We start from the raw sequence: 27893 nt of genomic DNA, 5'->3' as shown, positions 1-27893 counted from the left end.
ACCAGTTGTGTGACTCCTAATACTCTTTCAGTGTGAGTGGGATTTTAATAAGAGTCTAAATGTTTTGTTTTCAGAAGCCTGAAGCTACTTCTGATTGCCTTAGTCATAGAACTGTTATTAATGAGCTTTTTGCAATTGTAACTTAGTTTAGCACATCTATCTTCTAGCTGTTGAAGAAAGAAACAAGACATAATCATGGCTGACAACAGTACACTGGTGTCTGAAACCGGGAGGAGCCTCTTGGCTGATTCTTCTGTTCTTGATTCAAAAATTATAGAAAACTCCAAGCAGAATGTATTTTCTGGATCTGTTTTGGATGTTGAAGGTAATGGGAGAAGCTTATTTTAAGACTACTATGTTTTTATAGTGACTGATTACTTACTTTGTAGGTATTTGGTAGTTTTGAAAAACCAGAAGTGCTTTGCTGAACTACAGAATTGTATGTAGGGTAGCCAAAAGGGTGTTGGTTTGGTATCCTTTCACCAACAAAAGGACTGTCTTAATTTTTAACTCACCTTGTTATAAAAAAATTGGGGTTACAGCCATGACATCAAATGACTCTTCTGGCTGATATATAGAAAGCTGTTAGTTCCATTTGATGCCTCTTCTGTGGAATAAATCATTCCAGGTGGTATTTTGACACCAGCATTTGGAAACTATAGCTGCTCTGTTGTGTAGGGTTACGGGTCGTCCTTAGAGACATGAATAGTCTTGAGCTTGAAATTAATTTCAAGATTTGTTCTTGAATTAAAAAAAAACAATGAAAAAGGTATTTTTGTTTTTCTGCAATGCAGTAGCCAAAATCCAGTGGCGGTCTTCCGGTGCAAATGACATGGAGACAACACTTGTCCCTTCCTCCTAATAATTTGAAAGCTTATTAATACATGGATAAAAAGAACAAGATATCTAACTTCAGTTTTGGTATTCCTTGGTGGAACTGAGCAGTTACGAGGAAGTAATGAACCCTGTCAGCCAGGAACAGAGAAACATAGAAAAGATAGCAGCTGTCTTATTTACCATCAAGTCTTCATATCTAATTCTGCTAGAAGCATTAAATCAATAATTTTGTTGTTTTTCTTTCTCCCACCCCCCCTCTTGTTGACTCTTCTTCGTGTTCTTGCTTTGACTTACTGGTCATGAATTGCAGGATCTTGTTTCACCATATACTAGAAAGTTTAGGCTCTATGGTCAGTTGGGTATGCCTTAATTAAAGGACAGGCTTCTTGAGGTAACGTTTATTTTCAGGCTTGCTCCTGATAAACAAGGTATCTTGAAAGGATGAGGTCTACCTGTATTCTTCTATACGTTATTGATTTTTTTTTTTGATGTAACATGGATTTTTCTATTAAAATACAAATATTATCCTTGTTTCTCTATAAACAGAAGAAATGCCTCAGATAGAAACAAGAGTGGTTTTGGTTCAGGAAGCAGGGAAACATGAGGAGCTCCTGAAAGCCTTGGAGGTATGTGGGTCTAAGACAAAACAGTCACTGGATTAGACTTCTAGTAACCAATTTGGTTCTGTACTAAAGTTCTCCTCTTCCACAGACCATTAAGATAATGGAAGTACCAGTTATAAAGATAAAGGAAACTAGTCCTGGTGAATCAGAAGAAAAACTAATAAAAAGTATTATTCATATGGTATGTCATGCAATTAAGCACCTGTGATTGCATGCAGCATGTTGTACTTCACTGGGACTGAAATGTGCACACGCTTTAATTTATATTAATTGGGCATAATGGTCACAGTATATGCTAATGTTTCTAATGGCGTCACTTAAAGTTCGTCAAAATTGGCACTTTTTTTACAAACACTTTCTCAAATATGGAAGTAATGTCTGAGCTCTTAATTAGTGATATTTTCTAATGGGGATAGAACTATCAATGGAGACATTCAACTGCATGCTTATATTCAGTCAAAACATAAGTTTTTGCTATGAACTGACTTCATAATTGGTTAATTGACTTCTCTTTCAATTGAAAGCTACATTTAAGTTTAAACGTAAGAAGTGATTCTCCATTTCTTGATGCGAAAAACCTAGAAAATAAAATTTGGAACTAATGATTGAAATTGGAACAGACCAAATTGTTAGAGCCCTTAAAAATATCGAGCAATGAACAAAATTGACTTCTGTTCTTTGGATCTTATGCAGCAAGGAGCTTGCTGTTGCAATCTGGACACTACTTTTTAGTAGCATCCAGAAGTACCTTAAAGCTGTTCTGACAGTCTGAAATTTCATTTCTCTTTTGTGCTTAGTTTGGGGTTTTTTCCTATCTGTACGTATTTCCAATACTATATTATCAGTGTGAACTGATAAGTAAACTACTAAAGTAACTAGAATTCTTATTCTTCAGAAACAGGAATTACTTCAAGACATTTTTTTAGGTGCAGTTCATAGCTATTCTTATGCTAGAAAACAGTGCATCTCATTCAGCTTTCACAAATCCTAAGAGTCTGTCTCTGTTGAAATCTGAATCATACATTTTTCTAATGGTCCAGAACAAAAATCAGTTCAATTTTGACACCAGTGTACGTATGTTGCCTGAATGCTTTCCCCTTCATCCCCATAAATCAAGGAAATTAAAGTGCCCTACATCAAGACAGACACGATAGAAGAGCTTGGAGATTCTGATTCCCCAGAATTTGAGACTATCTTCGTTGTGTCAGACTTCCAAGATTCTATCTTTAACAACCTCTGCAAAGCAGATTGCCGTGTCATTGGACCTCCAGTAGTACTGCACTGTGCACAGAAAGGAGAGGTATGTGCTTTCTGTTGTAATCAGCTGAGTAGTTCTCTGGTGCAGTGAGTTCTAAATATTAAGTATTCAAAATAAAATCTATTTTGCTTTGCCAATCAATCATAAATGTTCTTAGCAAGAGAATTTTAAGAAAAGCAAGTTTCTAGTATCGTGTTAGAACATTGCATGTAGTGAGAAAGCACAGGCAGACAGTAGTAATGCTACAACTACTGCAGTAGTCATGGGAGTTGTTGACCAACTAGTTGGGATTGTGCCATTAGGAAAGGCAGCATACGAATGATGCTCCAGCAGTCACTTTATATTCCCAAAGGTTGTCCCATAGAAGGGGTGGATTGGGGAGTAAAAAAAGGATGGAGCACTACCTATCAAATCTGGGGATGCTTTAGTTACTATATCAGAATGCTGGCAGGTCCGGAGCTGAGGTATAACTGAATACACAGACATGGACTAGTGCGTGATGCATTTTAATACTAGGAACAATAGTACTGTATTAAAATAATGTTAAAATTTTAATGGAAGCAGTATGCTTTTGACTAATAAGCTTACTTCTTACTTTCAGCCTTTACCTTTCTCCTGTCGTCCACTGTACTGTGCAAGTATGTTGAACTTGGTACTGTGCTTTACAGGATTCAGGAAGAAAGATGAATTAGTAAGACTTTTATTTTCAAAATACTCTTTTGTTCTATCACCCATAGGGTGTAACCATGACTAGAGCTCATATTGGGGGGATGAATTGTTTGTTCTCCTGTTTAGTTGCACGTCCAGAGGTAGTGATATTTGAGGATGGGAACAAAACTGTTTCCTTCTCCAAGTCATTTTGTCATGCCAGATTTGGTCACTTTTTGTTGAATGACATTAAACAGCTCTAATTCAGTAGGGTTTAAAGATTTGTAGATTTAGGCTTCAGATGAGATGATGTTTACCCAATAGTGTCCTCTTATTTGTACAGGTGGTAGTGTGGTCAAGTAAAGCATTGTAGTCCTGTTAGAGCATTTGCAGACATGTTATCTTGCTGCCATGCTGTCTTGCTATTATGCTATCGGGACTTTAGTCTTGATTTATCTAGGTATGAAGTGGTTTGATACTCCAGCAGTTTGCTTTTCCATTTTGGTGATGCAGTTGGCAGCTAATTTTCCTATTGGACACCTGGGAATCAACAATATCGCTCCACATCTTCATCTAGGAAAAAAACAAAACAAAACCAAAGCAAAAGTCTTTGCCCAGAGTTAGGGATAGTTGGGTTTGATCTGCTAGATTCAAATTGGACAAATTGCAATCTTATGTAAATTCTGGCAATAGCCCCTTCAGGTAGAATTGATTAAATCAATGAGGATAACATACTTCAAATCTGTTGTGCGTGAAAAGGTGAAGGCATTATGTATGATGATCACGAGAGTCCTGGTGGCTTGGGTAGTCCTCCTCAAACTACACAGCAAGGCTGTATTAAATGTTAAAAAAAAGTTAATAGTTCTTCTGATGTATCAACTATATCCTGTAGATGTGAACAAGTTGTTTGAAGAACAAATCGTAGCATTTATATTCCTAGACATCTAATGTAACTTTCTGTAGCTTGCTTTGTAAACTATTTTTGTACTGCTCTCACTCTGCACCGTACTCTTCAAAAGATACACTGAAAGCTTATATAATCTTTATTTTTCAGGTTAAGCTAGTGACCTTGGTTCATCATATGGGTGGAATTATTCGAAGGGACTTCAGCTCAAAAGTTACACATCTGGTGGCTAACTCAACACATGGAGACAAATTCAGAGTATGTAAGCTTGAGTTGGTACTTCATGGAAACTTAGAATTCGGCTCTTGTAGACTAGGTCTGTAAATTATACTTCAGCTCATAAGTTGCTGGGTTTTTACAATGACTTGTAATTGTGAGTTCATCTCTGTCTGGTGTTGAGCTTTGACATGTTTTTGTCTCTGTCAGAGATCTAAATAACATAAATTGCTTAAATGCGGAGATTTTGAAACAGACTAGTAAATAACAAGAACAAAAACGTTTGTTAAGCACTTACATTATCAGCACTTAAGACATTGATTAGCATTTGTTCATCAATGAATAAGTGTTTATATATCAACATGCCTGCTTTTTTTTTCTGTCCAAACAAACTTTGAGGTAACTTGCAAAAAACTTCAGTACTCAATTTATGTGCATCTTCTTTTTAAAATTAACTTGTTACGTGTAAGCATTCAAATCTTCCTTTATGTGTAAACATATGTGGGTGTTTCTTTTTTTCCTGACAACACCAAAAGGGAATTCTTCAGGACATGTACGTCCAGCTGACAAGTAAATAAAAGTTTATGGGTGTTTTGTACCATGGAATATGACATAGCAATGCCTATGTCCCTTGACTCTCCCTTGTTTGAATTCTTAGAAGGCTGTTGCTTTTTTCCTAGTCTGTCTTTCTAATCTTCCAGTTGGAAGAGAAGACCTACTTTCTAACTCTGTTCAAACACTCCTTTCTGCCAACTCAACGGGAGAAAGTAGGAAAACTTCACAATCTCTCTTAAGCGCTTATGGAAGTTACCTTTAGAATAGTTGCTTTCTCTTTGGTAAAAGCAGGTTGGGAAGTTTGTCTTCATACACAGTATCAAAAGCAGAAGAAAGATCCCATATTCCACTGCAACAGAGACTTGGTTTTGTGTTTTTGTGAGTGATGAAGGATATCAGACTAACAAAATGGTGTGCTTTTGAGTAAGTGTCAAAATAGCTATTGATCTGGTCTCCTAGTCACTGAAGAATTAATACATTCTAACTCTTGTGAGTTACAGTTGGACATGATTCTTGAAGGAATATGTTCACTTTTTTGCAGTATCTGTCTTGAAAAGTGAGAGTATCTGTCTTGAAAAAAGTAACCAGCAAGGTTACAAACTTTTCTTGACATGGGAAAGACTTAAACGGAAATACTTACTTGGTACAACTTGTGCTTTTCCTGTTTTGTAGATTGCTGTAAGTCTCGGTACTCCTATCGTGAAAGCTGAGTGGATTTATAAGGCTTGGGAGAAAAGGAATGAAATGTAGGTGTTTATTTTCCTTCAACCTTAACCTTGCATCCTGTTCCCCTGCAGTGTTGTGATCTTCTGTTTAAATAGTGATGTAGCACTGATTTAGTGACCTTTTTGTGCATCCTTTTTTCTTTTTTTTTTTCCCAGTGATTTCTGTGCAGCTGATGATGACTTTAGAAATCAGTTCAAGGTTCCTCCCTTCCAGGATTGCATGTTAAGTTTCCTTGGATTCTCTGATGATGAGAAAGCTAACATGGAAGAAATGACAGAAATGCAAGGTTATTGTTTATGAAAGTTGACGTGTGGAAAGAATGGGGTTTATAGGTGATAAATACTTCACTGAAGCTGAAATGCTGGATTGTGAAATCCTGAAGCATTAATGAAGACTATTCAACTTGGAGAGCTATAAATTGGTTTTTCGATGTTGGTGTATGCATAAGTTCTGGTAGCTGTTGAAGACTTGAAACTTCCTAGGATGATTGAAACTAGACAATTTAAAAAGAAGTAATTATAGGATGCTTGAAGGTGTCGTGGAAAACTTGCTACCTAATATGTATATTCTGCTTCAGTTTTCGTAATCAGTTTTGTGGTATGCATCTTTACATAATTCACAGAAAGCATCTACAATGTTTACAACTTTGATATGAATCATCACCAGTAAAACACTTGATTGGAAATGTTCCATTTTTTCGGTAGTGTAGTACAGTATTAATCACATTGACAGTAATGATGTATCAGATAACTTACATGCAACTCCAGCAATACAAGGTTGGAAACTTGTCACAGAACTATAGACATGAGAATGGAGCAAGCTTGTAACAGCAAGGCTTTCTCAACAGAGATGAGAGTTGGCTGGGTTTGCCTCCCCCCCACCAACCTGTTTACCTAAAGCTGCTTGTAAGATTGTGACATGCACAGGTTCTAGCTTGTGGATGTCTTTAGAGTGAGTATTCCTGGCTTGCTCTTCCAAGAAACAAGAAAAGCTTTCCAGAAGATAATTGCATTTATTGCCACACAGGTTTAAATGCTCTCTGAACTCCATGTACTCTTGACTTTTCAACGTGTACTTTATTACTGCATCCTACATGCTACTTCCTAAAAGTTGTCCACTGCTGATAATATCTGGAGTGTTGTGTAAGCCCAACAACTGATTGGCTCACTGAAGAGTTCATCTCTCTCTGGCTCTTCCCTCACTAATGATAGGTGCCACAGAACTACCAAAAGAGATAGAAATTTCTAACAATAATATCCTTCGGTCTTGCTAATTTGCCTTTTTTTATCTAGGAGGACACTATTTGCCAGTTGGTGATGAAAGGTGTACGCATTTAGTGGTTGAAGAAAGTACAGTAAAAGATCTTCCATTTGAACCTTTAAAAAACCTTTATGTTGTCAAGCAAGAGGTTAGTGCGAACAAATTCTTGAAACAATATTGCTATATAATACTTGGTATGTGAGATTTTTTTTTTCAGACTAAGCCAGATGTTTGCATTTAGTATGCAAACTGCCTTACTATTATAGATACTATTTTAAATATTTTTAACTTTGGGTGAAGCTGGGTAATGTGTTCTTAACGTGTGTTTTCTTTTTTTCCTTTAGTGGTTCTGGGGAAGCATTCAAATGGATGCCAGAGCTGGAGAGTCCATGTATTTATTTGAGAAGGTATGTTGAACTGTCATATAATGGGCAGCATAGCATGTATTTGGTGGTAAAATTAGCATGCGCAGTAGTATGTGAGGGGCCACAGATGAAAGCAGCATTTAAGTTCCAGATAATACATTATAAATTTTATACATAGAATACTAATTTGGAAAAAACTTTTTTCTGCTTCTCAAAGGTTGAACTTATTTTTAGTCAAACAAAATACTACTGTGGTTTCCAGCTTAAAAGAAAAAAAAGGGGGGGCTTTGCCCATTTTCCCTCGGCTTCCCTAAGAAGAGTTATGTTGTGTGCTGACTTCTACAATTAACTTACCTTTGCACTGACTTGAGCTGGACACAGCAGGTAAAAACACTAAACTTTCTTTTACTACAGTCAGAGAGTCCTGGCCTCAAGAAGTCTGTGTCGCTACTTTCTCTGAATACTCCAAACAGCAATCGTAAAAGACGCCGTTTGAAAGAGACCCTTGCACAACTGACGAGAGAAACAGACATGTCGCCATTCCCTCCTCGGAAACGCCCATCAGCTGAACATTCGCTTTCTATTGGGTCCTTGTTGGATATTTCTAACACTCCAGAGTCGAGCGCTACCAATGGAGGTAGAGCTAAAAACTTTCAATCAGACACACTTGCAGTGTTTAAGAGCTTTCTGCATACAACTGGTAACAGGCGTGGCAGGGAAGTCTTACAGGTTTGCTACAGATTTGCTAATTCCAGGCTTTCTCCTTTTCGAAGCGTGTGGAAAGCAGAATTGGAGTGAAGAGTTCAGACACAGACAGGCTGTCTCTTGTCATAGCAGTAAGCATATTCATACCTGAAGGAAAACAAGGAAAAGATATGGAGTTGATAAATATGGAGTACAATACAGTGTTACTCCAAAATGCTTCAAACACTCTGCTGAAAATCTGCAGCAAATAAGCAACATAGTTAACAGTAAATCATCTAAAATCCTCTCCAGTAGGATACTTGGTGAAAGGAGGACAAATATTCTTTTCTAAAGGAATTAAAGGGAAAATTCCTGCAAAGCCCACTCCTCCTAGGTCTCTGAAAAGTTCTGTTGAGGTAACACTATTTGTGCCAGCAAACTGTCACATCTAAAACTTCACAAGAATTTAAATTGCCAACCAGTTTTGATTGGTTAATTGGCAAAGAGATTTAATGTCTCTGCATATGGTTCTTGTGGAAGAGAGGAAACTGCAAAATTGTGGATTAGTCAAGAGCTAATGTCTGAGTTTTTTAAAAAAAAAAAAAAAAAGCCCCAGTTCCATTATATAGAGGAGGTATCTGTAGTTACTACTGCTTTTAAAAAGCCCCTGTATACAAGTCAAATAAGTAATCTCAGTGAGGCACAACCTGGAAGTGATAATTTTGAAGGAATACAGGAAAGATCAGCTTACACTCAAAAGACCAGCTTTCTTAGATCATGCTATCACTTTCATAACCCCTGGTACGGAAGTTTTTCTTCTAATCCAACATCAGCAGACAGTTTCAGAAAAAGTGCTATTTTGAAAACAACACGTAAGGTACTTATGTCATAGTAACTGTGACAGTAATGAACTTTGACATCAGAATGAGTGAGTACAAGTCTCCTGAGGTCCAATACATGAGCAAATATTTAAAAATAATGGACTGTTCCAGGTCCACCTTGGCTTTAGCTTTAAGAGAAATGTGTTTCTTGTGTCTTCTTGCCCCACCCCCCCCCCCCCCCCAGGATGAAATGTAGGTGTTGCATGCAAGGACTGATTTTAATAAATGTTTTTGAGCTACGTAACTAATGCAAGGATGGTAGGCAGCTGAAAGATAATTGTTTACATGGCAAAGTGAAAGTAGAAAAGTACTTTTGTACATAGTGTATGTATAAAAAATGTTCAGCACCTAATCCTCACTTCCTACTAAATATTATAGGGTTAAGTCACTGACCTGTCTATAAATGGCTTACTAGTTTCTGACTAATTTTGAGGAATAATATATTACTGTTGTTCTATAATTAGACTGTAATAAAAAAGCCATTTTCTAGAAAGAGCTCTGATAACTATAGAATAACCTACAGAATAGCCTTTAAAAGAAAAAGCTACCTTCCCTTAAAAGTTTTAAAGGTTTTCTCCTCTCTTTGAGGGTAAGCTTTTTTTTGGGGGGACTCTATTGTATTAAAGCTCTAATTTCTTTTGGTAATATCTCTTCATCAGAAACACCAAAACCCTGTGCAAAGCCTTCCAAAAACTCAACTCCTCTTCCACTAAAGCAGTCTGCAAGATGGCAGGTTGCAAAGGAATTGTATCAGACAGAAAGTAACTATGTTGATATTCTAACAACAATCATTCAGGTAAGCTGGTTTTAAAGCAAGTACAGGTCAATTGTAATAAGACATCTAGTGTTTGCATCAATGATTATTTTCAACCTGTGATCTGCAGGCTTTTGAGGGCTTGGGTGCGTCAAAGGTTCATAAAAAGATGACAGTGTAAACAATCTCATGTAATTTTACTGACATATAAAAACATTTAGTATCTGTTAATAATCAAGGCTGGAAAATACAATTTCTAATTTGGGTTCTGCAACGGAATTGCAGTTTGTGTGGAAGTTCCAAGCTTCAGGAAAATAGGATCTTCATGACTCAGATTTTTAAGGTATTGGTGAATAGAGAGAGGTGGCAGGGGAAAAAACCTTTTTTTAATTATTCCAAGAAGAGCAGAATAGCAAACAGCTTACAGGAAGAGCTTAATTTCTAGAAAGTTTGTTTCCATTGCAGCTGATTACTTACTTAGAGAATGAGCTAAGATGTGTGTGAGTAGAAAAGTAGGTGAAAGAGGGTTATGCTGTAGCGACATATTGAACTCAAGTGTTTGTGTCTCAAAAGCACTCCTCCATAACCCACTCTTGCTAAATGGGAGTATCTCAAGGTTGTGACTGCAGGCAAGTATGATCTGGAAGGAAAACACTGTTGCTTTCATAACTATTTCTAACACAATGTGTGGTGGTTGGGAGGGCATTAACTTTTTTATCTAATTCATTAGTTATTTCAAGTTCCGTTGGAGAAGGAAGGACAACTTGGAGGACCAATCCTTGCACAGGAAGAGATTAAGACCATATTTGGCAGCATTCCAGATATTCTTGATGTGCATACTAAAATCAAGGCAAGCTGCAACTTTTCCCCTGCAGGGGAAGCTTTGATACAGACTTTGAATCTTTTCTGCATGCTTTAAGTTATATCTGCTGGATAGGTGTAAGTTCATCCTGGTGCTGTTACATACTGTTCAACCTATGGAATTATGTGCAAATCCAAAGTATGCTTTAAGACTCACTTATAAATATCTGAAGTCTGAGTATTGTGCATGTAACTAATATTGCCATTCATGAGCTGGCTTCTCCTTTTCCCATTTTAATACCTCTTCCTGTAGGAGGTTTTCTGTAACTGATACAAAACTGGTCAAAAGGGCCAATGGTATCAAATAGTAGTCTAACTCTCACAAGTCCTATGGAATTAAAAAGAAACACAAAAAAAACCCCACAAAACAAAATCCCCCCAAAATCGGTGTTTTCCTGGGCTTTAGACATGCTCATATAAAGAGACTTCTATCATTCAGTAGGGTAAAACTAATCCCTTCTTAAATGGCTTTGAACCACTTGTCAGAAACCACCGGCTCATAAAACTGGCTTTGCACTTCAGCCTCTGAAGCAGCTGACCTGGTACTGAGGCCTAATAAGAGGTGATTAGAATTCCCTGTGAGATTGTTTTCTTGAGGCTTTATTTTATATTTTCATCTGGATTGCAAGTGTTCTCTGAAGCCATCAGTGGGTCTCATAATAGACTACAATGCAAGTCTTCCTCAAATATGAAGTCATAAAATCTCCTTCAGATAATGGCATATGTCTGTTCCCATCTGCATTTCACAGTAGGCTTTTAAGAGAGGGACTTGCAGACTGCCTGTAACTCAGTGCTTTGGGATTGTTTTGGGTTTTTTTTCCAACCACTGGGATCCCGTCTAGTTAATCACAATAGGTATTGGTATGTGTCCACTGAGATGACACATGGACACACATGCTCTACTCTCAAGTAGGATTCACCTGCAGCATGCAGTGTAGACGAAGTTTCTTAGATGCAGTGGTTGTGTTTTCCTTCATCTTTGGTGTAATAAAGATAGCAGAAGTGGCAGCAACAAACCAGCATTAATGGTGAATCCTGAACCTTCAGCTGTGCCCTCCTGTCCCTGTTATTAGCTGACAGTGAATAAGCTTGATCCTTATCAAGCTGATATAGGCTTAACAGCTTGGTCTCGCTTTCCTTGACACCCTGGTGCAGCAAGTGAGGGAAATCTATGCTAGTTCTATTTCAATCCTATCTTATGGACTTAAGAGCCTATATTAGTTGTGCACTCTTAATTAGAATTGGTTCTGTCTTCTGTGTATACTGTTTTAATAGTAATTTGGGATATGTTCTGTAGTGTGTTGGACACAGCAGTGTCATCTTGTTGCAGAGCTGGCTAGTGCTGATACGCTGCTAGGCTCTGCTTCCATTGATTCAAAACTATATATTCAGTAAGCCAGAGCTCTCTTGCTTTCAGCTCTCGGTAGACTGAAGGGGCTTAATGTGAAATTGTACAGCTTTTAGGATTGCCTGTTTTGTCAGCATGGAAACACACTAATTATATGTGTTTGGCAGAACACTGATCCCGTCTTGCAGCTTTATGGATTTCATTCTTATCTTACTTTCTTCCCCCCCATCCCTGTATGTATTCTAGGAAGACCTGGAAGATCTTATGATGAATTGGACTGAAAGCAAAAGTATTGGTGATATCATTCTCAAATATGTAAGTTTCTTTTTTTTATGTATTAGGGCTATTATGAGCTATTGTCTTGCCTTACAAACAATCCATTTGCAGGAGCCAGCAAACACAAGCAAAGCACTACTGAATGAGAAAGAACACTGACTTGTTGTATTTTCTGTTTAGACTTTTCAGTTGAGTTAGATGATATACTTTATATAGGTAATCTGTGTCAGGTTTAAGTGTGTCTGTCCACTTGTATGAAAGGGTAAAACTCCAAATAGATACCACTTGAGAACTGTAATTTGCAATACTACAGACATGCATTTTACTTAAAGGTTAAAAGGGGCTCTTCCTGTAACCTTAGCTATCTGCTGCCTCTGATCAATAGTAAATAACTAGGAAAATAACTTTTCACGGAAACTTCTTGCGTTCTTCATTCAAGACTTCAAAAGTTTTCAGTCTAAGGTATTGCTTCTGGTGGCTTGGTGTCTTTTAAAGGTGATTGCAGTAACTGGAGAAAAACACCTGTCTGAAACTTCCAAAATTCTCACCAAAAGCATGTGGCTAGGAGAATCTGCCTTCTACTTAGCTGCTCAAGTAGCTTTTAAGGTTGTCACATGCATGCTTGACGTTTCTGAGAGCAGTCTGCATCTAATCAGCAGCATTGAATCTTGGGCATCTGGCACGCAAAAATGTCTTAACTTGTTCTGTGAACACGCATGGGTTTACAACACATTTTTTATTATTCTGTATTGAAATGTGCCTTTGAGCAGCTTTGTATGGCTCAGGGCATACGAACATATGTACAATGCTCCGTAATGTGTAAAGCAGAGCCATAACTTTCAGTTATGTTTCTTTCAGTCAAAAGACTTGTTGAAAACATACCCTCCTTTTGTGAATTTCTTCGAAATGAGCAAGGAGACTATTACTAGATGTGAAAAACAGAAGCCAAGGTTTCATGCCTTCCTAAAGGTAAGTGTCTGCAGAACTAAGTCTTTGAGTAGAACATGGAGACCATTACCAAGTAAATAACGTAATGCAGTAGGTGGAAGAATGTGGAATTTTGGAAGCTTGGAGGAATGTGAACATCTCTTGGCGAGACAGAAATAGGAAGGATTTGAACTTCAATCCCTCAAGCTCCTTGTAAGACGCTTTCATAAGAGGTCCAAGTTCCTCCTCTGTTACATAGCTTTGAAGGTAGTTTGATTAGATGCATTTGTACCTGGAAAAAGTGCATTCTGATTACTTCTCCCAAATAAATGTCGTCTTTTTTCTGTAAAGATAACTAGAGCTGCCGCTTTTTATTGGTCCCCCTTCCTGTGTTTAAAAGACTTGTATTTCTGAAATAGCTTTTAACTTGCTTTTGGCAGCTGTGAAGTTCCAGGGAGGTAGAATCTTTCAACATTCTTGTGACTAATGAATAGGAGCAAAACAGTGGAGATCTAACAGGAAGGTGATCTTCAAAGAGTTATCTGAAGATGAGTCTTAAGACTCTTGAGCCCTTCAGATAAAGATATATGGTTGATTAATAGTGCAGCGTAGCTTTAACTCCTCTTCTATATCCAAGAAATGTCTCTCAAATAGTGGAGTAATCAAACTGACAGATTTCAGCTCGTGTTTTCTGAGGTACCAGGAATTATAGCCAAGTATTGATATCTAAGAGATGGGGAAATGAGTAAGAGAACAGGCCGTCCCCTGTCCCACTCCACATTAGTATTAGCATCTGAAACAAGGACTGAGGGGTTGATAATATCGACAGTTTAAAACTAGACATTCTGAGAACATAAATCATGTGATAAATACTGTGCAGATTTGGATATAATGTGTTTTTTAACATGATCTGTTAATGACTGAGTATCTGCAGTAAATGATTCTCAAACTTTTACTGTAATGCTGGTTTCACGGAAGACAATTTTTCTCCTAGCTTGTGATTTTTGGGGTTTTTCGTGTGTGTGGAAAAATAAGAACTACTTCCTTTCTCCCCTTTCTTTTCCCCAGATAAACCAGGCTAAACCTGAATGTGGCCGCCAAAGCCTAGCTGAACTCCTTATCCGTCCTGTTCAAAGGCTGCCTAGTGTTGCTCTACTACTAAATGGTAATCTAGTGATGGCTTTTTTTTATTAGTTTGTCTGTGAAGGTGTTAAAACCCAAGATAATGTCTGCTTTTTGTCATAATTAGCAACAGCTCTTCTTATATAAACAAGCCTGATTCTGGGAGTTAATCATGCTTAATGGCAGTCAGCAAGACCAATTACTGAAGAAAGCATGCTTTTGGCTAAATTTCACTTGGTCATATATTTATCTGCAGGATACAGGTAGAGGAAGAGTGTGCTCTGACAACAGTTTTGTCTCTTCAAATACAAATATAATGGAGATTCAAATGCAGCTAGCATAAGCTAGAGAGCAATATGTATTGACAAGGCTTACAGCTTCATGTGTTCCACGTAGTATCAACCACTTGCTGTAATAATGATTATGTTAATAAAAATAAACAAAAAACCCCACACCACCACCCTTTTTGCTTCAGTTAGAAACAGACTTCTATGCTTGTCGCTGCACTTCAACCAAAACAGCAGGTGGTCTTGTTGATTTTTTTTTTTTAATAGTTTGAGGGTTTGCTTTTGTATTGTAGGTGGGTTTTTTCTTAATGAGATGCATGGACAATTGCTGTTCAGCCTACTTCCCCACTTAATCAAGGCTATTTGGACTCCAGGATAGCTGTGATTTCTTCAGTCATCTGACTCACAGTTCAAACCTGAATTTTTCATATTTCTTTTCAGGCACTTGTAATGTGTGAGTGTATTTATTTATTTTTTTAATTGTAGATATTAAGAAGCATACAGCAGAAGAGAACCCAGATAAAATAACTCTAGAGAGAGCTATCGAATCATTAAAGGAAGTGATGACGTAAGTGATGCTCACTATATGAAACATGCTGTTATACATTTAGATCTCTCTGTTCCTTCTAAATTGCTCTTCGTGTGTTGTTGCCATAACTTTAGTCTCCATGTAAGTATATGTAATTGTATATATTCTTCAGTCTCCCTTTGGCCACTGTTGTCACTTTGGTATTCTGTGCCAGAGCTCTTGAAGGAGTCTGTGGTGTTGTTACCCAGCACTTCTCCCTGAACCTCTGCTGACTTCCTGCCTCAGCATGAAGCTGAACCTCCTGAGTCTTCTGGTCTGTTCCAACTCATTTCTATTCACTCCAGAATGCAAGAGATGTGTTTTTGTCTTTAAATCTTACTTCTATACATATACCCACTGAAAGAACGTGCTATTGGTGGAAGATTAGTTTCTCTCCTGGTCCTGTATTAGCTATTTGTGGCACCATTCCATGAGTTAATTAGCTTAAAGCTGAAGCTGTTTAGATTGTAAGCCTCACCTCTTCTTGAAGTGTAGCGTATGTCTCCAGCAATGAGACTTCTTATATTAATTGGGTAAGCGTTTGTCCAATTTTTAACAACAACAACAACTTTTAAATTGTATTTGTTCTTGCATTTGCTTCTTGGTGAGCTGCAGTCCTGACTTGGGGGGATAAAATGCAGGCTGTAAAGAACTGCATTGGGTTAGTCTCTAGTTCAAAATCTAGTTCAAGGGCAGGTGAGGGGAATTAATATATTAACTGAATGGTGTGTCAACTACTGATAACATGACAAGAATATTGTTCTAGGTCTGAAGTTTCCTATGTGCTTAGTATATGGTATTTGGATACTTCAATGAGCAAGTGTGGTTGGCTTTTGTATTTTCCAATGCTGTTGTGTAAACTATATTCTTGGTATGTCTTAAATGCGGTGCATTCATTTACTGTTGCTTGATATTGAAGATAAATATATTGTGCTTCCCTCAGACATATTAATGAAGACAAAAGAAAAACAGAGGCACAAAGGCAGTTCTTTGACGTTGTCTATGAAGTTGATGGATGTCCAGTAAGTAATTTCTCTGAAGCTGGAGACCTGTAAAATGACTGTGCACTAGTTTGGTCCCTTTGCAAAAGTATGTGAAGTTAAAATGCAATGGTGCTGTTTTTAAACAGATTTCCAGTGTTAAGTTGTAAGTAAGCAGTAATCCAGCTCTTGAACTAAATGCTTAATGAGCTTTTTGCTTCTCTCACTTAGGCCAATCTCTTGTCCTCTCACCGAAGCTTAGTTCAGCGTTTGGAAACCGTAGCACTTGGTGATGACCTCTGTGACAGGGGAGAACAGGTCACACTCTTTCTGTTCAATGATTGCCTAGAGGTAAGATGACTATATAAGTACATCTCATGAACTGAACTATGAAAGGCTTGACACTATGTATATAAGTGCTCAACATATGCTGATGTTATTTTTCTATTAGCTATTGTATAAGCCAACACAAGTAGCTAGTCGTTTCTGGATGGTTGAGAGGTGTTAATGTAGCCTTTAATGTCTTGCAGCCAGATGAAAAATTTAAAAGCAGCTTAATATGTTAAGAAATAAATGTTTACCTGAGTAGTACCAATGGTTGAAAAAGTGCTGGAGTCCTTGGCTCAGCAGGATGTTTGTCCTTTTAAAGTTTAGTCATATTTAATGTGAGAAGTAAGTAAGTAGTGGGCCTCTGGGGTAGATTGGTCTGTGCTTAGGCTACAAAAAAATTAAAATTTTGCCTATTAAATGCCTTAGACTAACAGTATGTTAGGAAGAACTAGGAGGGAAAAGTAATCTAACTGGGTTTTGGAGACTTATGTGGAGAAACTGAGGTTGTAAAGGACACTTTACAAAAGTACTTATTACTTTCTACAGCAATAAAGAACATTGTCTTCGCAGAGGACCAACTCTAAAATAATCCAAAATTATTGCTGTCTTAAACAGCACTTAGACAAATGCCTATTGTTGTGACTAGTGATGAACTCTTCCTGGGAGTCAAGTTGACTCAGCTTCATCACTTCTTGTAAAGGAAGGAAAGGAAAATGAAAACCCTTTTAATAAAGCTTCTTGGCTTATCTTATGTACAAGATACAAGCAACTGAAGATACCTTACTTAAAAAACGTGTAAGATACCTATGTGTTAATGTAAAGTGAAAACTGACTGACCAACCTCCACTGCAAAACCCCCTTGATGGCTGCATGCGCAAGCAACAGCAAGTGATATTTCTAGGACATAACATACCACAGCCTAAGCTGGTTCATGCATATAGATGTTGTCTTTTCTGTTTAAATCTAGACTACCTTGTGGTAGATTTCAAAGGGCCCTTGCTTGTTATGCAGGGTAAAATTGAGATCTGTAATGCAAAATTACGTCCACTCTTGATATGTTTTTTTAAATTTATTTTATTTTTGATGTGAGTGTGTTGATGCTAACTAACAAGTATTGCTGGGCCACTTGAACTGTAGATAGTGAATAGTGAGATAAGTAAGTTTCTTAAAGATTTATGTGGTAAAGCAAATACAGTAAAATATTCTTTAGAGTATTTTTCTGTAGCAAGGCTTTCTGTGCCTTCCTGTATACTAGAAGGCAAAAGAATAAAAGAGAAACAAAACGATGGTGATAGACCTTCTAACTTTAACCTCTTTGTCTTCTATTAACTGCAGATTGCAAGGAAACGGCATAAAGTTATTGGTGCTTTCAAGAGTCCGCATGGCCACGCAAGGCCTCCTGCATCTCTCAAGCACGTTGTTCTCATGCCGCTGTCCCAGATCAAAAAAGTCCTAGACATCAGGGAAACAGAAGGTCTGTATGTTTTGAAGTGTTGTAATAGCTGATGAAAATTGTGGTTTAGAGTGTAAAAGATAAAGGTCTGCTGTCATGGGATAGAATGCTAAGGTATATTGGTTGTATGGTATGTTAGGTATGTGATTTTAGTACAAGCTTCTGTTTGAAGCTTTGTGTGAGCTTGAGAATTTCTTGCATTGATACCTTTTGGCTTTTCAAGAATTGCTGCAGGATGCTGAATTTGGCAGAACTACTAGATGGTATTGCATAAGCCAACCAAATGGCAGTGTGAGTTAAACAGAGCAGTACGCTTGGCAGCTCTGGATTTACAAAACAAAAAAACCAAACTTCAGTCCAGAGCATTAGACTGACCAGAGACAAGTGCTGTTGCTGTGAAACCAAATCTTCATTTAACTGGTGATAATGATGCTCAGGAGCAGCTGTGCTTAGCATCTTAAAAGAAAGGTTTAACTGACTTAATTTCTGTGGCTACTTTGCCATACTGAGACTGTAGGGGTTTCGCTGAAGTAATAACGCATTGCTACAGCAGCAGAACTCATGCTACAGTACTGTCCCAGCCTTGGTAGTGACTTCCAAAGAAGTCTAGTTAGACTAGTTTCTAGATCTATACCCTAGACAGATAAATTTGATATTTCACTGTAGTTGATGGTATGCACATCATACTTGTTCTGCTTTATGTTCTCTGAAGCACCTGAATGTAGAAACCCAACATAAAATAGAAATGACAGAAAGGGTACGTAGTAAATGTGATGCCTACCTGCATTTTTAAAAGGTACTTTAGGGTTTCTCTTCTAAGAGTTCTCTTCAAATTACTGTGCAACACTTAAGTTTACTTTGGGACTTGGGCGATGGGAGCCATTTGTTAGCATACCATTTAATATTTGCTAAGAAATCTTGGGAGAGGTCAGCTACTCTCTTATATACGCCCTCTTATAGGACTGCTTTTCCAGTGCTGCTTTTCTGAATTGGCGATGGGTTGTTTTTCTTTCTTTCTCTCTCAACTGTGTTTAGCATGCTTCAGCTGTGTCTGCTATAAAGGAGTATCAGCAATGGCTTAATTTTCTGCTATCAAGTGAGCAATCTTTTGTCAAGTTTAAATGGTAAAACTGTTGTAACTTGACTATTTTAATGTGTCATATATAGTACTGATGTCTTTGCGCTTTACAAAATAGGGTAAATGTTGTTTTCCTTGTTCTCTGATAAATAAATGATCTGTCCAACATTTCATGAGTTAGAGAATGAAATTGATATTTACTGCTATATCCAGTAAAGACTGGCTAGTCTGCAGACTATAGTATGCAGATTATTTGGTGAATAAACAACTGTTGCATGAACAGTTGATTGCAGCCTCTTGGTGAAGGATGTAGACAGAACTCAGTGCTCTTGCAAGTGATACAACAGCTACTGTGTAAATAAAGGCAAAATCCTTGTACCAAATGGTATTGTCCCTAACTCCAGCTCCTGGCAGATGGAGGGCTATCTCTTCTGAAGGTTCCCCCCTGAATTATATGAAAAATTATGGAGAGGCTCATCTTGAGGGCACTTGCAGGGCATGTGCAGGACAAGCAAGGGATTATGCCCAGCCAGCACGGGTTCATGAAAGGCAGGTCCTGCTTGACCAGCCTGATCTTCTATGACCAGGTGACCCGCCTAGTGGATGAGGGAAAAGCTGTCAATGTTGTCTACCTGGACTTTAGTAAAGCCTTCAACACTGTCTCCCACAGTATTCTCCTGGAGAAGCTGGCGGCTCGTGGCTTAGGCAGGTGCACTCTTCGCTGGGTTAAAAACTGGCTGGACGGCTGAGCCCAGAGAGTTGTGGTGAATGGAGTGAAATCCAGTTGGCGGCCGGTCACAAGTGGAATCCCCCAGGGCTCAGTTTTGGGGCCGGTCTTGTTTAATATATTTATCGATGGTCTGGATGAGGGGATTGAGTGCTGCCTCAGTAAGTTTGCAGATGACACCAAGTTGGGTAGTTGTGTTGATCTGCTCGAGGGTAGGAAGGCTCTGCAGAGGGATCTGGACAGGCTGGATCGATGGGCCGAGGCCAACTGTATGAGGTTCAACAAGGCCAAGTGCCAGGTCCTGCACTTGAGTCACAACAACCCCATGCAACGCTACAGGCTTAGGGACGAGTGGCTGGAAAACTGCCCTGCAGAAAAGGACCTGGGGGTGTTGACTGACAGCCGGCTGAATATGAGCCAGCAGTGTGCCCAGGTGGCCAAGAAGGCCAACGGCGTCCTGGCCTGTATCAGAAACAGTGTGGGCAGCAGGAGTAGGGAGGTGATCGTGCCCCTGTACTCGGTGCTGGTGAGGCCGCACCTCGAATCCTGTGTTCAGTTTTGGGCCCCTCACTAGAGGAAGGATATTGAGGTGCTGGAGCGTGTCCAGAGAAGGGCGACGAAGCTGGTGAGGGGTCTGGAGCACAAGTCTGATGAGGAGCGGCTGAGGGAACTGGGGTTGTTCAGTCTGGAGAAGAGGAGGCTGAGGGGAGACCTTGTCGCTCTCTACAGTTACCTGAAAGGGGGTTGCAGAGAGGTGGGTGCTGGTCTCTTCTCCCAAGTGACTAGCAACAGTACAAGAGGAAATGGCCTCAAGTTGCACCAGGGGAGGTTCAGGCTGGATATTAGGAAAAATGTCTTTCCTGAGAGAGTGGTGAAGCACTGGAAGAGGCTGCCCAGGGAGGTGGTGGAGTCACCATCACTGGAGGTGTTCAAGGAACGTGTGGACGAGGCATTGTGGGACATGGTTTAATGGGCATGGTGGGGTTGGGTTGATGGTTGGACTTGATGATCTTGCAGGTCTTTTTCCAACTGTAGTGATTCTGTGAAATTATTATTCTTTGTCTTAACTCCTTGTCTCTCTTTTTATAAACTGTAGATTGCCATAAAGCTTTTGCCTTAGTTGTGCGGCCACCTACAGAACTCAACAACAAGCTACTCAGTTTCCAGATGACAACTGAAGAACCTCCTAAAGAAGACTGGTTGAAGACGTTGTGTCGGCATGTGGCTAACACTATTTGTAAAGCAGATGCAGTAAGTACTCTGGAACCATGTTGCTGATTGGAAATATTTCTTTCTTTTTGGCTTGAAGCACATGAAGTTAAAGAACTTGTTAAGAGTGGACATGCTTGAGGTGAAGTAGAGCAGAAAACATTTGTGCTAGCACGTCTGTGAGTGGTTAAAAGGTGGAAAAGGAAACAGCCTGGAAGTTAGCTTCTACAGAAGCTAATAAGTACTTAAATCAAGAATCATGCCCTTCCCCCATCACAAATTATTTATTTATAATTTAAACTCTGCACTGCAGAGCTAAACAGAATTGTCTTCAGCTAGCTTCTTTCACAGCTATGTTTCAGTTTACAAACCCAGCATTAGCAATCAATGTTTTGAGTTAACTCTGTGTTAGGTTGAATTTTTTGTTCTACATCTTATCTGCATGGGCACCATAATGTAAGAGACATGAAGCATATTCCTCCTATAGACAGAAGCCTACAACCTTAAAACAAGGAAATAAAGAAAACAAGGAAATAAAGCAGGCATTGGTCTCCTCCCATTTTTAGAAGTTCAATGTGTGGGCTTTCCGCAGCCAGAAAACTACTAACTTGAAGAGTAGTTCCTCTCCAATTAGAGCAAGAGACTTTCAGCTAACATTTTAATTATGTAAGAGTGCATGCATATCAGTCATCCAATTTGCTGAAAATGTGCAGTACATCTAGCCTAAACCCAAGTTGTTTCAGCTATAAATGTTTTCTGTTCTGCATTGTACTCTTACTGTACAATATTTGGTTCTGTGATTTTTTAAGACATGCTTGTTTCAGGAGAGGTAGTTAAGTAATCAAAATAGCATCTTAGTTTTGTTTTGTTTGGCTTGTCATCTAGAGACTTAATAAGAAACTTAGCTTTGTGCTTTTCCTTGCTTTTTAGGTACTGAGTAGGAAAGTACTGATTCAGAAGTGTTAGTTTACCTTAATCTGTCTGTTGCTTATCTTCAGTCTCTTGTGTTACGTAGAACACAACGGGATGGAAAAATGTTGGGGTTTTTTAATAGAAATTAAATCTTTATGTAATAAATGTAACATTCTCTCTTGTGCCAGGACATTCAGAATCATATGCTGACAAATTGTAACCTACTACGCTGAATCCCATTAGTTATAATTTCTGTAACTACTGCTTTGTACCAATTATATAGTACCTTTTTCCTGCTGATTTAAATGTCAAATTGAGCTTCAATTTAAGCACGCTTCCCCTTTTCCCTGGTTTTCAAGAGCTCCGAGGCATTATGTGAGAATGAGTTAGTGTTGGCTGTGCCGCACGGTGGCAGTAAAGGCTTTAACTATGTTTTGTGAGGCCCTGGGAACAGCCATACAGCTTGCTGCCTACTGTCGTGACAATTTTTTTTTCAAACCTTTTTTTAGGTAAATTGTCTTTTCTCAAAATAAAAACCCAAAACAACAACAAAAAAATCCCAGCAACGTGTGGCACCCCCCCGCCCACTCCCTCCCGCAGGTTTTGTAAGTAGCTAGCCAGAGAGTGCTTTGCACATGCTAGAGTTTAAGCATGAGGCATGGAAAAAAAAACCCGAAAAAAACCAAACGAACTCGTGGCTATTCTGAAACATCTATTGGGCTTAAGCTGAAAGGTTTAGTCTTTAATGTATTACAGCTGGAGCTGTCAAGATTTCACTTCATAAGAGTGCTGATATGTCAGTAAAACAAAGGGGTGAAACTCCCTAGATACACTTCAGAACTACTGCTTTTTACCTTGGTCAGCCCTGAACTTGAAACTGAAGCAAACAAACCAAATATGAAAGTACTGATGAAATGGCTTCATAAACAGGTTGCACCAGCAGTTAATCTCCTGAAATGGCATGAAAGCAAATAGCTGCTTAACTGTATATTAAGAGTTAAATATGGCGGAATATGGAAATTAAAACCTCTAAATACGACCTAGTGAACTAGAGAATGATATTTTGACAAGTGCTGATGTTTTTTGACCATTATTAAGACTATTTTTTGTCTATAGGAAAATCTCATTTATACTGCTGATCCTGATTCAGTTGAAGTAAATACTAAAGATATGGACAGCACTTTAAGCAGAGCATCCAGGGCAATAAAGAAAACGTCAAAAAAGGTAAGGTACTACAAAGATAGTGTTTTACAGTAAACCCCACTTCAGTCAGGGAATTGTGCTCGAACCCCTGTTTCAGGTGTTTTGTAGTACTTACAGTAGTGACAGGAAAAACTTAATCTGAACTAAAACTGTTAAGTATAAGCTCCTTAAAGAAAGAAGGTGGGGAGTGTTTTAGGTTTTGACTGAGTCGTTTTGGAGTATCTGTGTATAGTCTTAAGTATTACAGTCATAGGTATTATGTAGTCATTTTTGAGTCTCTTACAGAACTTTATTCTTAGTTTAGTATTTTGAATCTTTTAAACATATTACAAAAAAACCCTCCAACCCTCAGCTGTAACTGTTTTTAGCATATTGAGTGGAGTTTTAAAGCTGCATGCAATTATCTAAATTCAAGTACCTTCAAAAGTAAGATGGGTGTGGAGTATGCATGTCCTGGTAATAAAATAGAGTTTGAAATAGCAAGGAAGTAAGTGCTGAATGCTGGTGTCTGCCTGTGTACGCTTCCCTTTGTGTATGGCTTAGCTGCTCTCAACTAATGGAGTGAGGAACTGTGCCATATCCTGCTAAGAGGGCCTGACTGGGAGGCAGGAGGAAGGCTGCCTGTCTCTGTCGTGTTGGCTGTGCACTGGGTTTGGTTCTGCTAAAGTTTGTGGCGTGTGAGAAGGGGTGACAGAGGATGATGCAGCGAGGAGGAATCTGTTCCCCATTCTTAGCAGCCTTGCGCAGGCTTACGATGTTCACGGTGATAATACTGTTTCCTAGAGAAAACTGTAGAGGCTGCTGTAGTTTGGAAGCTGCTGAAGACTAAATTGAGAGCAACTTAAAGGACGGGGGGGCCTGACTCCACAGAACCCAAGGGATGTGGGGAAGCCTAGCTGTCTTTGTATTTGGACAGAGTGAGAAGAGCAGAGGTGATGGGGAACCTTAAAAGTCAGATCACCTTGTGGGTGTGTTTGCTTGGCTAGTTTTGATACAGTCATATTAACATTTCATACATGTCATACAGATGTTCAAAATTTGAATGGTAGGCTATATTGTAGTAGTTATTACAGCCTGATTTTTGTCAGTGTATAACTGCTTGTCAAACTCCTCAGGTTACGAGAGCATTTTCTTTCTCAAAAACACCAAAGAGAGCTCTTCGAAGGGCTTTAATGTCACATAGTGCAACAGAAGGAAGAAGTCCCAGTTCAGCTAATGAGAGTTATATAGGCAGCCGACTGACTAGTACGTCGTCATTAGCGGTAAGTGATTCGACTGTGCAGGCCAAATAAGTAATATTTTAAGATCACAGTTATTTTAATGTCTGGTGCTGATCTTACTTTAACAATTTCAAGATCCACGGTGGAAAAATTTATTTTTAACTACATTCCTAGATGTGTTATTTTCTGAGCAAGAGTTGTTTAATGAGAAGGCTTATTTGCTGAAAAAGCAGAAAAATCTGCTGTATGTACTAGAAACTGGGCGTTGCCTTGTATAATTAAGTAGGAAAAACCCCACACCCTCTTTTGCCAGAGGCGGAGTATGTATCCTCGTCTGAGTGAGTGAGAAACTTCTAACACAGTCTTATGTTGGTTCATGTTTTTGATTTTTGGACAATATATAGAAATGTGGTGTACAACCCTGAGTACTATGGTGAAGGTATCAGTGAAAGTAGTGAGATGATAGACATCCTGTGAAACAAACTGGGAAGGAAAGGTAAAGAAATACAGATGCTGCAGCCTGAGAGTTCTTAAAAAAGGCAAGGGAATTATCTCCTTATACATATTTAAGAAAACTTAGTAAAACAATATATTGTTCTACATACTGCAAGTCCTCTGCTATGCCTGGCTACCTATTGCAGCTTTCTTCTGCTACATTAGGTCAAACTCAATTTCCTAGTACAGTCTAGTAAAGCAGACTAATTTGGAGGAATATTTTCATCATCTCTGCTTTTATTCTAGTGTTTGAGTAAATTTATACACTGAGTAAACATGTGCTTTAAAGTCTGTAGTTTGTAGGACAGAAGGCCAAGAACAGGATTTCCTGTGTGTCTTTCTACTACTGCCTGATATGTCAGTACCTTAATAAAGAGTTAATTCAGTATGTTTGAGTGGCCATTAAATTGTACAACGTGAAGATATTGCTCTGCTCTCAGACGTGAGATAGGCATGAAAAAATATGAATTAATAAGGGAGGAAGTATCACAGTAGACTCCCTTGCTTTAGAGGAAATAAAAAAAAAATACATCTACAAATGTGGCTATACCCCAGTTCTCTGTAGCGATTTTTCTTCCTTCCATTGTGATTGCTCCAACAATTGTTTTCTAATTCTAATATTCTCTCTTCATTTTGATACAGCACTGTATCTCATTTCTCATGAAAATGCAAGTCATGCAATTTTCTCTTTGTGTGTGTCTACCCCATACAAAAATACTTTTTTTTCACAAAATGATAAGAACTTACAGTAGTAAAAACTATTTTCTGATTTCAAATTCTTCCCAGAGTTCTTGGACCTCTGAGGTAGTAAGCTGCAGCTTGGTAGCAGATCATATGTTGTGTGTGATGCCATGTGTGGTTTTTTTTTAACCAATCCCACACACTACTGAACTTGCATAAAGCCTTTTTGGTTGAATCATAAGGTTGAGGGGAAAAGAGGTTTGGATTCCAGCCGCTCAAGTTGGAACACCAGTGCAGTTCTTGAGTATGAAACTAAAGCTGCAGGAAACCTGTCTGAGTCCACTGAGAGAGTCAAAGCTGTTACTTTAATAAAACAATATATCTGAGTAAAATCCTGGCCCGTGCTTATGTGGGGATTTTTTTGATGTAGAAAGACTATAGAGTAAAAATATCAGTAAAGCTTGGATGCTTGGGTTTTTTCTTGTTTGGACTAACTCTTGAACCCCTTCCTAATTGTAGATTGCTCGTTCATCTTCTACGTGCAGCCTAAATGGACCTGTCAAATGTGTTGTTCATGTTCATCGCTCCAATTCTGTTGATTGGAGTTCTCAAAATTCCAGGCCTAGACCTGTGCTGTGTCCTGGCTCTACGAATACTCGTCTTTCAAATGTTGTAGAAGAAAAAAACCCTTCCAACTTGGAAAGCTTAAATGGTCATGCCTTGGACAGATCATGTCCTGTCCCTATTATTACCACCAGTTGTGGTGATGCTGGAGATAATAACCAGTGTGGTGCTGAAAAATTCTGTACATCAGATCCGGACTGTTAATGCCCATCTTGCATGAAGTGAGCAAAAAATCTTGACTCCTAAACTAAGACAGCACGGTACAGCTACATAAAAACCTAGAATCCACAAAGTGTTTTAAATGGTGTTGGATTTTTCTTTGACCTGTTCTAATGCACAGGGTTGGAGTCAATACTCACATGTGGTCTAGTTCTATTTCTGGTTCTGGGTGCAAAGTTAATTCTTTCACAAATTCTTTTAACTTTAATTTTTCTGTGGTTTTTTTCTTAATTCTATTGATACACAATTGAATTACTTATTGTTTCAGTTCAGTTGTCCATGTGGCAGTGTAGTTCACTGCCCAGAGTTCTGAGGAGTTTAATAACTTGGTTGCAGGGAAGTCTTGAGCAGCTCATTTTACCTATGGTTTTAAGTTTTTGTTCCCCTATCTGTAAATAGAAAAAATATCCTGTATAAAGTACTTGAGAGTCTAATAAGAGCTGCTATATAAAGAGGAGTTTAGAATTTAATTTTCAAATATTGCCTATTGGCTGCAAATAGAAGATGTGTCATAAACAGGCATTAGACTTCATAGTGAAGTGGTATATCCTTACCTGCTCAAAATATCCCTATTTAAAAGATTCCCGAAGCATGAAGGTGTGCAGCAAGCTGCCTAAGTACCATGACCTGTTTATATGCTGAAAAGCTTGGCTGTGCTATAACGAGCAACAGAAGATTGCTTGTGAAAGTATCTTGAGGTCTAATGTAAAAAGAATATAAAAATCTCAGCTGATCCAAAGAGGTTAACTTTTAGTGCTACATATTGATATGTTGGTTTCACTGTAATTTTAAATCCCAGAAGCAGCCTTTGCTCCTAGCACCAGAAAAGTCAGCTTTTTGCCTAGTTTGTGCCCATCCAGGTGCAGCTAAAGCAAGCTTTGACAAATGATTGTGATGTCTATTGCCTTCTGTAGCCAAGAAGGCATGTGTTCAGCATCTCATTTGGGGCTCAAGCTGGTGAGAATACAGAAAGCTGTAGGATCTGAGGGAAGCTCCATTTCTCTAAGACATTGTGATAATGTTATCTTGCCTTCAATTTGGAGGGAGGTTATTACTGCAAAAAGTGTGATACAAGATGTACACTAATGCTTGGTTAACAGCTACTCTTCAAAAATACGTTCTTATATTCTGAATCTCACAAGGCTGGTAACAAGGAAAATCTTTCTTCTGCATTTTTTTTTTTTAAATATATGCATTCTACTCGTTTTGGTGCTGTTTAACTTTTCTGTTCAAAATCTAGGAATGCTGAATCATTAATTTCAAAAGCTGCCAATCTTAAATATCTTCTGTACTGTTACGTTCCTTGTACTATGTATCAAGGTTGAGAAACGACTACTGCACTACTGACATTAGCTAACAAATCATCAAATAACTTTTTTTTTCTTCCCTAACAGGGTATTCCTTCTCCTTCTTTGGTCAGTCTTCCCTCAATCTTTGAAAAAAGGAGTCATACATTAAGTCGATCAACAACCCACTTGATATGAAGCAGGTTTGAAATACAATGCTGTATTGTAGTGACTGACAAGCAGCTGGCTGTTCGGATGACCTGTTACTGACATTAATGGTACCTTAGTTATTAGCACTTAGCAATGATTAGCAAAATGTTAGATAACACTAAGTTAATCACAAGGGATTTTTGGTTGTATTGAAGCAGATCAGCTA

The 27893-nt window shown here is 38.5% G+C and overlaps 1 protein-coding gene across 5 annotated transcripts; it reads left to right on the top strand.

The window, feature by feature from the left end:
* The first annotated feature begins 195 nt into the window (after positions 1-195).
* Positions 196-27893, top strand: ECT2 (epithelial cell transforming 2). Of its 5 annotated transcripts, none has more exons than XM_059822955.1 (24): positions 196-325; positions 1384-1463; positions 1549-1641; positions 2578-2760; positions 3320-3409; positions 4421-4528; positions 5714-5787; positions 5923-6053; positions 7060-7175; positions 7372-7434; positions 7807-8029; positions 9617-9753; positions 10442-10561; positions 12167-12235; positions 13055-13165; positions 14192-14288; positions 15019-15100; positions 16044-16122; positions 16312-16431; positions 17746-17884; positions 20765-20919; positions 22906-23013; positions 24108-24254; positions 27626-27893. In XM_059822955.1, exons 1-24 carry the CDS (start codon positions 196-198, stop codon positions 27713-27715), a joined length of 2745 nt encoding a protein of 914 aa, XP_059678938.1. In that variant the 3' UTR covers positions 27716-27893. The 5 variants fall into 5 exon arrangements, with proteins under 5 accessions (XP_059678938.1, XP_059678937.1, XP_059678941.1 ...); XM_059822954.1 differs by lacking the exon at positions 27626-27893 and adding an exon at positions 25908-26216; XM_059822958.1 differs by lacking the exon at positions 1549-1641 and having other exon boundaries at positions 1387-1463.

This window comes from Gavia stellata, chromosome 11 (genome assembly GCF_030936135.1).
Source record: "Gavia stellata isolate bGavSte3 chromosome 11, bGavSte3.hap2, whole genome shotgun sequence".
Taxonomy (NCBI): domain Eukaryota; kingdom Metazoa; phylum Chordata; class Aves; order Gaviiformes; family Gaviidae; genus Gavia; species Gavia stellata.
This window is presented reverse-complemented; position numbering and strand designations above follow the sequence as displayed.